Here is a 16225-nt window from a genome sequence, read left to right as displayed (position 1 = left end):
AACTTGAGACTGATTATTTTAGCCTGTATTTGATTGACAGCTTATCACAGTCTGCTCTTTCGGCTCCATTTTCTGGGTGAAGTAATTGCTGCCATGTGGTGAGAACCTTCATCACTCCCAAAAACCTGCACCTGTGTAACATTACAGCTCCGTCACTCTCTGCTACACTCAGTTCACTCATCTTAACATCCACGGGACAGGAAGTCACAGTCTGTTACTGTAGGTTTCCCCCTTTATGTTCATTGTTTTTACTTCTTAGAATCATTCGATGAGCAGAGTGAAGAGGTTTAAATGACTGACCTGACTAAAAGACGAAACGCATCACAGAACCTCTGAATAATGATGAACAGGTAATCTGGGAGTGACAGGTGGACAGCTCTGAGTTATGCTTTCTGTAAACTGACATAATGAGTTCAGGCTGCTGCAGCTTCTCTTCCTCAGCACAAACACATTGAACCCAACATTCGTGGCGATGTGTTGTGGAGTGCAGCAGGGGTCAGAGGTCACGTGTGTTGGCAGCGGGTAACTCGCCATGTGTTTCAAATACAAACAGGACTGCATGAATGAAGGGCTGAATGCAAAGCTCATTAGTGCTGCAGGAGACTGTATGAGGAGAGTCAGAGATCGTATAGTTGGAGTGAACACAGAAGTGCCTCAACACATTCCTCCCTCTTTATTAAGGTGATCTGTGACCCTGTCTGTCCCAAAATAGAAAGTTTTTCCATTGTGTGCGTGTGTGTGTGTGTGTGGTGGTAAAGGCTAATACAGTTCATATCGGACCTCTTCTCTCCTAAAAAGGAACTTGTTGTCAGTTGAGAGACCACTTAGTGCTCTTATACTCTCGTCAGTGTGCAGATAAAAGCGAATCAGACCTGCTGTTTTCTGAAGCCTCCTCCACTGGAGAGGCTGGAGAGCAGCGTTTTGTTTCGCTGCTGGTATGCAGAGAGCAGCCCGGAACGCACAAAGACGGCGATAATAACAGTTAATCTTCGCAAAGGTTCAATGGCTGCCAACCAACCAACCAACCAACCAACCCAACGAGCCGGCTGCGATTCAGAGCCGACTCAACAATGGCAGCGAAACATCAAAGTGGGAGGCAGAGCAGAGCGGCCGGTTCCCATCACCTAAATCAACAAGGCCTGGGCAGAAAGTAAACACGCAGAGCTAACAGAAGGAGTCAGGTTCGTACGGATGTTACAGACTGCTGTATCAAACATTTCCACCTTAATTAAACATCCAGTAACTGAGTGTGTTTTTCAGGAGTTAAGCTCCAAAGGATATTTCTCAAACATTTTTGTTCTCAGTGTTCTGTCAGTGACAGATTCACTCTGTCAAAGCTGAAATGATCAGTGGAATTCTTCTGTATTTGTCTTGTTGCCAACAAATCCCATGAAAAGACCGAAACCAACAATGTGTTGGTCTGTGTTTCAGTACTACCTTCCCTCTGTGGATCTTAGCCACAAGCCCACTGATCCCTGCTGAAGCTCACAGATCTATACTTTCATTTTTTTTTTAAAGATTCAGTAATTTTCCTAAAGCAGCTGCTCTCTGGAGTTTCTAACAAACAAGAGAAAACAGTGCATTGGTTGGGGGACTATTTTCAGCCGCGGATTTAGCCACAGTTGTTCCTGTGTTTTGGGTAATTTCTGTGTTTGATGCGTTCGCTGTGATCAGTCCCTCTGAGCACGCTCTGTTGAGAACTTGACCCACGTGACCAGCGTATCGATTCAACACTTTGTGATGTGACAGAAACTGTGTGGGTTCGATGAGGATCACTGGGGGGGTGTGAACCTGCCTCCTGACTGTTACCAGCTCCAGAGCCTGACCTCTGACCTCTCTATCAGGAGGGAGGGAGGGAGGGGTGTAGAAGGGCTTATACAGTGAGTGTCGGGTGGGTGGGGTGGTGGGTGGTTAATGACACCCAGTCTGTTATGTGTGACACGACCTCGTTACCTCAATCCATGTATTGATGGGGGTGGGGGGGGGGGGGGGATTATAAACCAGCCCGACAACACATTCAACTACACTGCTGCTGTTAAAGGTTCATTTCACACAAATCAAAGAATGACATATATTCCTTCAGTTGAAAGTGGTTCCAGTGAATTCTTTTTTTACTTGTTTTTCTTTGTTCCTGTTTTTCTTTCCATCTTTTTTCTTTTTTCTTTTCTTTTCTTCTATTTTCATTTCATTTTCTTATTTTTTTATTCATTTTTCTTGTTTTTTGTTTTCATTTCCTTCTTATTTTCTTTTTAACGTCTCTTTGTGAATGTGTTGCCTTCACGTGATATGGTTATTTTTTGTTTGTGACAGAATCAAATCAAATTAAAATATAATTTATAACTATGTTTAGCTAAATATTAATCATATTAATAAGCAACAAAAATACTAAATAAAACATGTATTTAAAACTATGTGTAAATGTATATGTATGATGATGATCCAGATGATCCAGGAGCACAGACAGCTGGTTAACTCTTCGACAGGACTGACCCTGGAGGTTAAATCACCAGACATCCACCCATCCCTTTATTACAGTAATGAAACTTTTAGTTACACCTGACTCTGTGTATTGGCCAGGTGTGAATGTGTTGACCTGCATTAACTTGAAGCAGGGTGGAGCTGAGGAAGAGCACAAAGGTCAGCAGAGTCACTCTGGAAAAACAAAGATTACAAACACATGCACAATAAAAAAGTGCATGAGTTTATCTGATGCCCTGGAAAACGCCCTGGGAACCTTCCCTCGGGGGATTTGTTGTTGTCTGTTCGTTTCAATGGACTGTGCTTTTTTCCCATGTAACATCATCTGAGGGTGGAACCTTGTCTGTGGATCTGAAAAGGATGGAGCTTTTTCTGTGACTGTAAAAGGGACCTGATTATCACCTCAGCATCATTTCTTCCTTTAGTGTTGACACAAAGATGAAGAGCTGTGGTTCTGATTCCTAAGCATCAAAGCAGGTCATTCGTCAGTGGACTCACATTTGTCCATGTCACATCTCATAAAGAGACACATAGACGTATTTGTTGAAAAATAGACATGAACACATCGCATCATTTTGCTGAAATGACTGATGCAGTCTGTGCAGTACCTTCTGGGCAGATCATCATGAAACTGTGAATGTCTGTGGCTCCGGCTAGGATTTTGGTGACCCCATGACCTTTCCTCTTCCACCACCATCAGGCCAAACTTTCCCCTCAAACCACACATTTTTTTTTATAACAACTTATCTGTCTCTGTGACCCCTCAGGTTTTAATGACCCCATGGACTGTTTTTTTCCCCCTCCACCACAGGTAGGGATCTGACTGAACAGTGTTTGTTCAACTCAAAGATTAAGAGGGTGGACACCACAGCCTCTGTGGTCTGAAACTTGTTTTTGGACAAACTCTTTTTTCACCTGTTGTGTTGACGTAAAAACACTTGGAGGGTAAAGGTCTGAGCAGGATTCAAACCTGCGCCACTTCCATCGAAAACGCTCTGTCACCACATTCACTTCCTGTGCCGACTGGTTGATCGATCAGTGGATGTTTCCCTCTGCCCTTCCTGCAGGATCAATAATCTGTTCGGAAGCAGTTCCAACCTCTGAACCACCAGTCGGTTTTCTGCCTCTTCACAAGCAGCTTGTTTTGTCCTGGGAATGTTTTCTACTCCATGTTCCCTGTTTGGTCACGTGGGCCGGGCTCCGTGACAAACCACTCTGCTGAATGACTCACACAGTAAACAGGTGAAAAGAGGAGGAGAGTAAAGTTTCTCCCTCTCTGGCCTGTTCGTTTTCCTGCACAGATCATTTCAGGTCACAGGCTCATGTTGGAGGGAAACTCACTCTCAGCCTGGGTCCAGTTTGTAGGAAAGTCATAGAAAACTGTCTGAAAGCTCCAAAAAAATCCCTGAATGGGTGCTCTGTGGGAGTACAACTAATTTTATTAGCCCCCTTGGAAACATTCAACCTAACAAGTGGAAAGCAGTTTCTGCATAAATTAAAGATAATCCAGAGTAAATTATGCAAATATATTCGCCCAGATAAAGGAGGGGGCAGTGTGCTCGTTCATTGTGAGGTTAAAAAATCCGAGCCAGCGGATGAAACCGAACTGAGGGAAACTTTGCGAGGTCTCGGCCTGTGAGGAAATCAGACAGGGATGTGCCCAGCCATGAAATGTTCATCGCATCAGTTTTCAGCCGCTGGTTTCACCTTAATCCAGAGAAAATCAACGTGCAGAGACATTATGTAAAAACGAAGTTGGTGAAGAACGTTACCGTGATGTAATGCAGTTGAGAGAGTTTTAAAAACTCTCCCTGGTGGACATGGTCAGATCAACCTGTCAGGGCAAAAAAAAAGAGCTGTTGGATCCCACACAGGGGCTGAATGCCAAGAGCTGAGATCCTGGTTTTTCCTGGTGACAGGAAATCTGCGCCAGGACAAAAACAAACCTGCATGAGCCTGAGATTTTCCCATCTCAGAGCTGGTGTGTCTGGGTACAGTTGTGTTTTCATGTGTTAAAGATTGTTATGAAATAAAGACGCCTTCTCCAAATCTCTAACACAATCATGCAACTGTGCCGTTGCTGCAGTGATTTACTGTTCAGCTGTGTGGCAGAATCAGCAGAGGAGGAAGTTTTCAGATCCTTTTCCTCACCGAGCGGGTCCACGTTTCAGACGTTTCACCACCAAATTCTTTCACAGTTTCATTTAAATAACCGTTAAAGAGATGAAAGTCTCCACCGCTCCATACGGACAGATGAGAAAAGTCCAAAACATAAATTCAAGTTCATGTATCAGAACTTTGTTTGCTCTTCTTCTTTCCTCTCACGTTAAGCATCTCACTGCTGGGAACCACTGGATTAAAGCAGCTAACTGTGGAGTATTTTTACATTCTGCTACTGATGCGTTTACTTATATAAAAGTACTGTTATATTCATATCTAATATAATATTTTTCTTTTATGAGGTTTCCAAAGTCTTTGTTCTAAACTGGACTCACTGTGTCCTGGTTCTACAGAGTTAAAACTGATTTCAGTCTTCTCACCTGGCTCTGCAGAAAACCGAGAGCCGGAGGATTTCTCTTCCTCTTTCCCTGAAACCTTGACTCAATGTTTCATACATTTCTGATGCTTCTGATGCTTCTTTGATACTAACCAACCTTTTCTCACACACACACATACACACACTTGCTCCACATTCCCAGAGTGAATTGTGATTTCTGGGTCACCGCTGATGTTTTGGTCTCCATTTCAGAGCGAAGTGGAAATGTCTCTCAGGGGTCAGGAGGTCAGCGGCCCCTGTGAACTCCACCACACACACTTAAAAAAAAAAAAAAACGCCTCTTTGCCGTTTCACTCAATTACTCTTTAGGTTGTGTTAATGACTCCCCGCTGTCTGCAGGCTGAGAGTCCCAACTGCTGCTCCGCTTCACCCTGATGGAGGAGTCAGAGCACCTGACGATGTCCTGAAAACAGAAACTCCTCTGAAAGGATGAAAATCAAACGTGTAATGTTATTCACAGGTTCCTGATGAGGCGTTGGTTTATTTATTTATTTTATTTATTTGTTTGTTTGGGAAATGAAAGACATGGGAACAGAACCTGTCACACCTTAAATGGGATAATGTGATCAGCAACATGTGACCTGCAACAGCAGCTGCATTTTGAAGGACGCATAATGTCAACAGGAGCTGAAACATTCACATCATTTAACATCACTTACTAAAAAGCTGCTCAAATAAATTAGTTTATGTTCAAGTTTATTTTTATTGGAGAATATGATACTAAAGCAATGGAGAACCAGTGAGAAGAGAAATTACACATCAATGCTACTGACATGAAGTTTACATTCTCCAAACACACAGATTTCCAAGGCTGGATAATCAACCACACAGAGTGAGCTTCCTCTTCAGGCCCCAGAGGGTTAATTAGTCTGCGGTAATTAGATTAACTGATTAATATAAACTGATAAAAACTAATGGAAAAGGCTTCAAGGCGACTCTTGCTTTTAATGCTGGGGTATCAGCAGGGGCTATCTGGACTCATGGTCCCTTCTTTTTGCTCCTCTTTCTTTCCTTGGTTCCTTTTCCAGTTTTCCTTCTACCATCATATTATATTTTATTATTCCCCGTTTTTATTTCACTCCTTCTTTTTTCCTGCTTCTTTTCCATTTTCTCTTCTTCTTAGATTTATTTCGTTTTTCTTTCCCTCATAACTTTACATTCAAACGTCGACTCTTTTCTCTCAGTTCATTTTCCTCCCGCTTTGATAGTTTGATAGAAATAATATAAATAAATAAATAAATAAATAAATAAATGATTAAATAAAGAAATAAAACAATAAGAAATAATAACAGGTTATTGTGGTGTCTGTAGTATTCGTTGCGGTGTCGTGTGGAGGAAGTGAGGCCGGTGTGGTCGCGGGCTGTGGGCGGTGCACAGCTTCAGTCTGGCGGCTTCCCCTCAGTCAGTCAGTCGGTGTGGAGGAGAGCGGACGGAGAGGAGCGTCGCACCGGGACCCAGGATCTGTACTACACATACACAGCGGCAAGTGCACAACCGACCGACCAACCGACCGACCGATCGGCAGGCAGGAGCGGAACAGAGCGGAGCAGCATGGACCTGTGAGGGCGGAGGGGCCGACCGGGACCTGCTCCCCAAAAAATCACTGATTTGTTTATTATTACCGCGTCTGCGAGCTGTTCCCCCCCAACATGGAGACCAGAGGCTGCTGCTGGCTGCTCCTGGCTGCTCACCTCATCTTCATCTGCCCACAAGGTAAGACTGTCAGTCACACTTTGTCCGCACGGGACACAGAAAGCTTTAAATCTCCTCTGTGGTTCGGATTTTATTCTAACTGCGTGGTTTTCAACTTGCTGCGCCAAGTTGACGGTGATTGCGCAGCAGCGTCAGGTGAGCAGGGAGGTGAGCTGCGCCCGAAACTAACCGAAGCAGGAGAAGAAGCGTGTACTTTGTGTATTTGTGTTTTCGTTAGAATGAAAAACCCTTCTGCTCTGTTGTATCATCAGCAGCAGTGAAGCTGCAGTGCGTAACGCGTTGTGCGTCTTTGGAAACACCGAATCAAACGAACCCAACACGTTTGGTTTTTGAACAGATTTCTGGGGTGGCTCGGATCTCTGTGCTCCCTCTGTGGATGATCACACTCCAGCTCTGGTGGGATCGCAGATTAAAACGTTGAGAGTCGCAGCGCGTCACATATCAGCTCCAAACCCGAGCTGTCAAGCATGAAAAGAGAAGTTTGGACACGGTAGTCTGACTGGCTTATTAAGAGTGTCAGAAGCTCCATATCTGGCAACAACAACAGCAGTAATCCTATAATGCACCTCAGAGACAGAAACTATCCCTGAGAAAACCCATAAACAAACAGACATCTGTTTAATTTCCCCTCCTGAAGCGTTTCATAGAAACTTACAGTGATTCAGGAGAACCATATTAAACAGGTAAAGTTAATGTGACTGTAAACTCAGGCCCTGAGGTCTCTGATCTGATCTCTGATTTGTGATGCTGTTGTGTTGGAGCTCAGTCTGTCAGTCGGATCCCGTGGGAGTAAAATCAGCTTGTTTCAGGTTTAGGTGGTGTCTGTTTGGACTGTGGGGACTGTTCCAACCTGCCTGCTCACAAAAATGAAGGGACGCAGGTTTGAAAGGAAGCTGAAGCTCTCAGCCCAGCCGGGAGTTTTCAGGTCGCAGGTTTTCCTTCCAGCCAGCAAGCCAATGCTCAACATGTCCTGCTGTTCTTCTGGAAAAAAAAAATCAGAATCTGAGTATCTGATCTAAACTTTCAGAAGTTTTTGATTCAGTAAGCAGCTCTGGGGCTGAGCCTGAGCTATAATGGCAGGAAAAGCCACAAGGCGTCCTCAAATTAAAGGTCATTTTCTAAGCATCTAAACACAGTGGGCAGAACTTTTCTAAAACGTGTTGTTGGTGAGATTTCACCATGACATAGAATGTAATGTGATTACTGTGTTACAGTCTAAAATTCAGTATCATTGTAGTTACTAATTCCAGTGACTTTGTGTGATCAGCCTGCTTGTTGTAGGGTCTGATGGTTCAATATCATTGTGGCCTTTCATAGCTTCTACATTAAGGGGAGAAATGATATATTTCATATATAATTTATTACTATTATTTACTTGTAGTGCTCTTAGCTGGCTTTGCTAACACCTGGTGTGTTAATATCAGCGTGGCTAACGTTAACATTGATGGTCAGTAAATCTCTCCAGAATGTAAAGTGGCTGCTTGTTAAACCACAGTGTGAAACCACAGTGACGTGGTGTCTGGATGTGGCTGCTGTGGAGTTTGTTTGACAGATGTGGTTTTGATGGAACCAGTTACTTTCGCTTTTGAGTGATTGTTAAAGTAACATGATCTTTTTTTTTTTTAATAACTTGATCAACGGAGTAAAACTGTGATGATTCATTACTAATGATCTCTGCATCTTATTTAGCTTCTGGCTTTTCTTGTCACTCTGATGCATTATTCCTTTTCTGGACCAGAGAACAGAGCAGATATGATAACTGGTAAATCTTTAAAACAAACTGTGGTAAACTAACGAGCTCATTAACGACTTGTTTGAGAACCAGTGGTTGCCAATCAGGTGCGAATAAGCGGATTTAGGAAATAAAGCGTGTAAGAATTCAGCCACAAAGCAGGAGCTGACCCGTTACCACATGTTCAGAGCACATGCTTCCTCTGGAGTTTCTTAGACGCCTGAATGAGTCGGTGAAACCCGTCTCATAGAAGGTCCATTTAGTAGCTGCTCTGGAGCTGTCAGTCATATCACATGATCTCCTTTAGCAGATGGGGTTTGTCCAGTTAATTTCCGTTTCATTCATTCTGGCTGTTCTGTCAGTGATGTGTTTTTGCAGGTGGACGATGAACAGCTCTGTATCACAGGTAATATTATACCCTGTATCAGCTTCTGTTAACACGTCACTGAAGCTACATGATGCTGCACTGAGGGAAATATCCAAACCTAGGAATGTGTTTTTTTTAAGTTCACTTACTACGTTAAAAACTAGAAATACTCTTCGTGTCTCGTGCATCGTGTCATTTAGCTAAATGCAGCGGACATATTTGGCATCTTTGAAAACGTAGCGATCTCTGCCAGGAAGATGAATTTCAGTGGGATCTGTGAATTTTTTTTTTTTTTTTTGTTTTTTTTTAAATCACACAGTGAAGGTTTGTAATAATGGGCAGGGCTTAGGAGCTTTAAGAAGTCAGTGGAGATGAATCAGGATTTGTCACCATAAGTCTGAGCCCTGGAAGGGGTTTCCAGCTCTTATCCTTTGGTTTGCCCTCCCAGCCGTACGGTACGGTCGCAGCGTGCCAGAGAGGACACTGATCTGCTTGGCTGAATCTTTTCGGGGGGTGAGACATGAAACAAAGATTAGGGGGAGAAGCTGGTCGGAGCCAGTTTTAGAGATGTGAAACCTTTTGTGGCCGGGCCAGTGAGCCTGGATCTGTGCTGGATGGTTCGGTACCTGCAGAAAGCCTCCGGGCTCCCTCACGCCCCCTCCCTTTTCATTTGGGCTGTTTTTAAATGAAGCTTTGATGAAATGTCGCGGCACAAAGGAGGTGCCAGTTCGCTGAGGAGGCAGCACAGGAATGGTTGATGGTGGAAGAAAAGACACATGAGGAGAAAACTCAGCACCATCTGTCCTCCCAAATGATATTTGTGAATGGGCAGTGCCAGCCGTGCCCTGCGCTCCGTCTGGGCTCGTGGAGTCTCCGGGCCTCTTGTTGTCTAACAGGGAGTCTGTGGACAGATGGCTGTCTCAGTCAGGCAGTCTGTCAGTCAAAGACATGCAGGGGGCCACCGTGGATGCGGTGTCCACCAAAACCACCACAGACACTGAGATGCCAAAATGCGACGAATAGTGTTTATTGTCTGTCGTTGTTAAAAGAGAGACACATCTTTTCAAATCCATGTAAAAACAAAGCTCACATGCTCATATGTACACTGGAAGTGTTACTGCTCACTGTAAGTGTTCCAGTAATTCTCTCATAATGAGATTCCAGTGTAAGTTCTAGGGGACAGCACCCATGGTCCTTGTCTTTAAGCAGTTGGAGTCAGAAAAATCCGATGTTTCTTTACACAGGTACAGAATCATCTGCATCAAACTCATACTGGCCGACAGACTGGACTGTATGATGTCAGTGTGATGGTCAGTATGAACAGGAGGAACCTGGTTCAGTGTTCATGTGGACAACATGAAAAAAATTGTGAATCATCTCAGCAGCAGATTTCCATGTACTGTGGACGTTCGTGCTCCTCAGAGGATCAATCCTCATGACTTTAGTAACCTCCTGACTTTTTTCCTACCGTCAGTATCAGGACAAATTTGTACTTGGTTGAAAGAATGGTTGAAAGAGTCAAACGATCACATTTCCTGTCTAAGACCAGACCATGTTCACAGAGTCCAGAGAGCTCATGTTCACCAGGTTAGAGGTGCTTTGGTTTTTACTCTTATAGGTTCCTTTATCTTGCACATTAGAATCATAGGTAACTGCCACAATTTTAAAAGAAGAGTAGAATTATGACTCATGTAAAACCTGCTAGAGTAAGAAAACTATGATGGTTAGAATTTGTTGAAATTATTAATTTATTGTCTGTTTGTTAGTGATTTTATTGATGATGGTTTAGGTGTTTATCGTGTTGGTTTGTGGTTGTATGATGTCGCACATCAATGACCTCAGTGGCCTTCTCTGTGACCGTCGCTGTGTGTGATTTGCAAAGTGAACGTATATTTTCCTCAAACAGCTTCAGCTCTTTGTGTTTGATTCGTGGATTTGTGAGGTGCGAATCATCGGCTTGTTGAAAAGATGTAAAACAAAGATTTGATTTGTGCTGAGGTGGATTGTGACTCTGAGCAGATGTTCAGTGTCAAGTTTCAGATCTCGACAGATTTTAATTCTCAGGGATTCAAACATGTTTCACACCCATCGTACTCTGATCCAGAGAATTAAATACAGTAAATAAAGCTCATTTGGATTCTGTTAGTTGTTTGGGGAAAGACACAAACAAGGCTGTGGTCACCTCAGACAACCTCTTCTTTCCTCAGTCTTTCCTCTCCTTTACATTCATGTCTTTATTTCCTCCTGTTTCCCACCATCCTCTCCCTTTTTGTCTCTTTTCTTTCCTCCACGTTATCCTTCCATCTCCGTCCAAATCAGCTTCAGCCGGGCAGACGTCCCTCGCTGCCCCACTGGTAGTCTGGAAAAAAAAAAAAAAAAAAAGCAGATTTCCAGTCATGGCAGCCGGGGTATTTGATGACCAGATTAGCGGGTATTAGGCTCAACAGCATTCACTCAGGCATACACAGGGGCCACTGGTTTGAATCCTCCAGAGTCGCCCCTCTTTTTCTCTCCGCTGGCCCTCGGCTGAATGCGGGCTGGGGTTACGTGGGGAAACAACCAGCCGGGTCCTCGGCAGAGGTCAGCTAAGGAGGCCCGTCCATCCTGTGCCGCCTCCTCAGGCCCGGCCCGGTGAATTATGCTGTCAGAGGGGAGATTTGTTTTGTAACAGTAGGAAAGGGGGGCAACTACAGAAAGAAGGGAGGTGTAAGGGGGTAGATTGAGGAGGGGAGTGGTGGGGTGGGGTGGGGTGCAGAGCAGCAGAGAAAAGAATAGGGGTGTGGGGTGGATTCAGGGGGAGAGCATTTAAGCGTGACGCATGATGGCACTGCGATTTGTCCCAGTGGCGGCGGCAGTGAGGAGGAGAGGACGCTGTCACACTGTGAAGCTGGAGCAGAAGTGTGGGAGCGCAGTGTGTTGGGGGGTGTACACACACACACACACACACACATTCTTCCTGCGACACCTCGAGGTTGGAGGCCTCACAGAGCGATGGAGCGCAGGTTAAGCAGCACTCCTGCCTTCATTAGTCTTCGTTAACATCCCCAGCCTCGTTACACCCCCACCCCCCACCCTCACCCCCCCGGATCTCACTGTGTCTCCCATCTCTGTTCTCAGGCCTCCGTTCCCCTCAACACTGTAAAAAAACGCCCGTCCTAACAAGTCGTTTGGTCCCAGTTCGTGAGTGAGTCTCTCAGTTTGCTCCACAGCCGATGGATCATGTGAAGCACAAGCTGCCAAACGAGAACGAGAAAAAGGCTAAAACTTAGAAAACTATGACTGAAATCAGGAACTGTCTGGTTTGAAATCTGGCCAACTTTCAGAGACAGCTTTCGGTGCCTGGGAGTTTTCATTACTCTGTTTTAGTTAAGATCAATACAGGTTTGATAACCAGCCCTAAAAAGAACAGAGCAGTTTAAGGTGATTTCCTCATCCACCCATACATCACTGTTCACATCACTTTACAGTAAGTGCAGGAAACACAGATAAATGGTTTTTTTTTTTTTTTAGAAAATAAAAATGTTTCAGACACTCAGCTTTAGCTTTCTGTGAATTCTTAATCTACTGCAGCAGCTTATTTGGATATTTTTCTTATTTTTACTGTTTATGGTAAAGTTTCCAGACTCTTCACATGTCAGTGAGTCTCTAATTGAATGTGTCTTAAATAAAATGAAGCAAAAAAATGTACAAATCCAGGAAACACATCATTTCTTTTTGTTCAAAGAATTTTTTTGGACCAGTTGTCAGAAAATTTGTGGAGCACATTTTCAGAAACAAGTGAAATGAAGTTTTAGGCTGCCTTTCTTTTCCCTCCATTCATTTTCCACTTAATTAAATTTAGACAAAGCATTTAAGCATAAAAAGAAGATGACTGAAATGTTCTGTTTTTTATGGCTGCATAGTTAAATCAGATGCATTTATTCTGGATGTTACTGAAACTACCATTTAAAATCCAGCTCTGCAGGTTTAAACAACATGAGATTGTAAAGATGAAAAAGTTCAGCAGAGTTTAGGAAAATAAGATTTTTAGTTGAACATGTTAAGACTGAGATTTTTTTTGCAGTGCATTTCCTCAGGGCTGGATTTCTTTTCTTTTTTTTTTTTTGTTTCTCACTCTTCAATCTTCTTTAACATTTTTTCTGTCCAGCTCCTTTTTCCTTTTTCTTTCCTCGGCTCTTAATCTCTCATTTTCTCTCGTCCTTTCACAACTCCTGTGTGCTGCTGCTGCACATCTTCCGTCACCCTGTTGTCCCACATCTCTCCCCTTTTAAAGCCTCATGCCTTCATCCTTCTACTGTCTGCCACCCCCCCACCCCACTCTCCTCCTGCAGCTCCCCCTCCTCCTCAACCTCCCTTAATGTTTTTTTTTAAATCCTCCTCCTCATTTGTCTCCCCTCTCGTTTCTGGGCGGGTGAGGGATGAGGGGAGTCGAGGGTGGGTTTTTTGGTTAGCCAACCATCTTGTCTCTGCTGGTGTCCGCCTGGCGCTCTGCCACCACTGTCACCCACCCCTCCTCTTCCTCCTCCTCCTCCTCCTCCTCCTCAGTGCCCACCGCCGCTCTGGACGCTGTAATGGATGACGGGGCAGATCCGGGTGGCCCGCAGTGCCTCTGAAAGGGGGGCCAGTCACACCAGGGCCCATTGCAGTGGAGAACAAGTGGAGCCCCCGCAGAGTAGCTGGTGGAGAGCCATTTGATTTGTCCTCCACTTTTCTCCTTGTTTTCTCCACTCCTCAGCTGCCTGCGAGTGTGTGGTCTCTGTTCGATCCTGGATGTTCGATGGCCCTCGTCTCTCAACCAGCTGAATGTGAAATCCTCAAAAAGTGACGCAGAAAAAGGCCAGCGATAAAAGGCCTGCGTGGAGGACGCGGGTCGGTCAAAGTGCTCTGCAGCAAAAAAGGCCTATTCGCTCTTTTTCTTCCCCATTCACCGGCCGGTGGAGGGGATCTAAGCAGGTGTGGAGGCGCTTTAGGCAGATGTTGTGTGCACAAAAGGATTTGATGGGCCTCAACAAGGCTTTTCAAGTATTTACAGAACATTTACATTTCAGGCATCAGGCTGATCCTCTTATCCAGATCAGCCTCCATTGAGTGCAGGGGGAGAATGAGCTTAAATTCCTCGATCGCCGACATTACAAGCTAACAGTAGCAGGGGGTCGAGCTGGACAGCACCGTGTCACGACTCCAGAGGCTCTAAAGAACAAAAAGAGCTGAGTATAGAAGCAGATATGTTCCTGGGTTTTCTTTTTTTTTTTCATGCTACAATGAGAAAAACTGAACAGGAAAATTTTACACAGCGTTAATTGGTTTTAACTTATCAACCAAGAAAAAAAGAACATAGACTGAAATAAATGATCTGATCACACGTCCTGTAGGCCTTGAGCTGCATGATTGCCCCATCGCAGTCATGTGTTTACCCAATATTCACTCTCCTTTTACTTCCGGTTTGGTCTTCACCAACTCTGCTGCTGCTGCTGGAAACTCTGAGACTGACCCAGACAGTAAATGTGCCAATACAGTCAGACAGAAGAATAACAAGCTGCTGCTCAGAGCGACAGCAAGTTGGACACTGTCCTTTAATCTGCTGTAGAAAAATCCACCATCTCTCCAATATAAAATGAGTTTTTTAAAAATAGTATAGAGGGAGAAAACCACAGGAAAAACACATTTATCATGAAAATCAACTAAACGTCTGTATCAACAAACCTAAATGAAGACGACAGTGTCTAAACAGAAAAGAATCTTCCCTTTGTCTCAGTCTCATCAGGTCTCAGGTGGGTCAGTACTGAAGATAAATACCTGCAGACTCAGCAGAGGTCAGCTGTCAGTTTGACCTGCAGCCTCAGACTCGCTCGGCTCTGAGCAGATGTTTACCCCAGAGGCTCCCGCTCCTCCTCAGCTCCGAGGAAAATCTGGCCTCCTCCTGGTCAGACTGGTTCTGTACCTGTCTGCTCCTCAGACTGAGGCCTCAGGATGTGTTGGCACACCTGAGCCGAGGTTTCGTCTGCAGGGAGAGGCATGTGAAAGTTGTCAAAGGACAATTACAGCAGTTACATCTAAGTGAAAGCAGATAGGAAGTGACTGTTTTTTTTCACACTGTCACCCAACACAGCTGAAATTGATTTGGGATGAAACCAAAGCTGATAACTGCCAGATGTGCAGTTATACCCCCAGATGTTTTCAACAGCCATATTGTTGTTGTTATCCTCCTTTTGAGATAAGTGGTCAGTTAAAAAAAAAATCCAATTGAAAGCCACAGTGATTGTGTGTGTGAGGTGCTGTTCATTGCACTGCCACTGACTGAGGGTGGTGCTGTATGAAAGGCCGGGGTTCATTCTCTGGGGAGCAGGAATGCAATCAGGAATTTTCACTGAAAGTTTGTGTTTGATAGTATTTGTGTAGTTGAAACTTTATTCAGATGGGGGCAGCAAAGGGGACTGATTTTACAGGTCAGGTTGCATTGTGGGTAATGTAGGCGCTGTGTGCTTATTAAACTACATTACTAAAGTGATAAATAAACCATCAGAATAGTTGCTGATTTATTTTCTGTCGATTGATCAGCGATAATCAGTAAATCAGCTTATTGTGAGACTGTTCAGTGAGATTCACAGCCACTGTAATTCCCTCTGTACATGCAGCAGACGGCTGTCTTCCACATCTCTTCGTGTTAGTGTCTGGTTGACTGGTACAGTAGCCCAGGGTGGGTACTGGGGATGCTGGGTGGGAGGTGGTGGGATGGGAGGCAGCTGGTGGTGGTCATGAACAGCGGGAGGTCGGCACGAAACGGCTCCTGCCAAGCTGCTGCATCTGGGCTGACGGGAGCTGATGCAGAGGAGATGTTTGTTAGAGACAAAGTACAGAAACAGTGCATCTCAATAATATGTATTTTTAATAAAACAAAGAAGAGTTTTACTTAAATGTAAAAAAATAAATGCTCTATTTGTTTCTTTCATCCTGTGCTATACAAGTAGTTTGAGTTTTTAGTTTAGAGTAAAAATCAGAAATCTGTGATTTTTATTTTGTGTTTGATGCCTCAACCCACAAGCTATTAAAGATATTCAGATAATGATAAAGGAAACGTCAGCCATCATTAGTTTACACGACTAACAGGGAAAATCCAGCAGAAGTGTGTCAAGGTTAACGAAGGACAAAGTGTAAAATCCATAATTTCCTCTGTGTCCCGCCCCCCTGCTGCTCATTTCAATTAGGTCATTCCTCAAAATAGTCACGCATCCCCAAGGCACCATCACAAAATGTCTGCCTGTTAATGAGCCGCGATCGTGCTGATGGTGTTCGCCTGGCTGCACCGGAGCAGAGCGGTGGACTCACACAGGTGAAAAAGCGATTAGCGTTTGGCTGCAGACGTGCTGAGAGGACAGGT

At 44.3% G+C, this 16225-nt stretch overlaps 1 protein-coding gene across 5 annotated transcripts in view; it reads left to right on the top strand.

Annotated features, from left to right (window-relative positions):
• Positions 1-6475: 6475 nt before the first annotated feature.
• The window catches only part of ptprz1a (protein tyrosine phosphatase receptor type Z1a), a 63296-nt gene continuing 53546 nt past the window's right edge, over positions 6476-16225 (top strand). For 2 of the 5 annotated variants that reach the window (XM_041038878.1, XM_041038877.1), the window contains exon 1: positions 6479-6748. In XM_041038878.1, coding sequence (XP_040894812.1) covers positions 6685-6748 — 64 coding nt within the window. In that variant the 5' untranslated portion in view covers positions 6479-6684. Of the gene's footprint in view, positions 6749-16225 lie in introns of all 5 variants that reach the window. The other 3 variants (XM_041038880.1, XM_041038879.1, XM_041038876.1) reach the window with 2 other exon arrangements.

The sequence above is a fragment of the Toxotes jaculatrix genome, chromosome 5 (genome assembly GCF_017976425.1).
Source record: "Toxotes jaculatrix isolate fToxJac2 chromosome 5, fToxJac2.pri, whole genome shotgun sequence".
NCBI lineage: Eukaryota > Metazoa > Chordata > Actinopteri > Toxotidae > Toxotes > Toxotes jaculatrix.
Note: the sequence above shows the minus strand (reverse complement) of the source record. Positions and strands in the feature narration are given on the sequence as shown.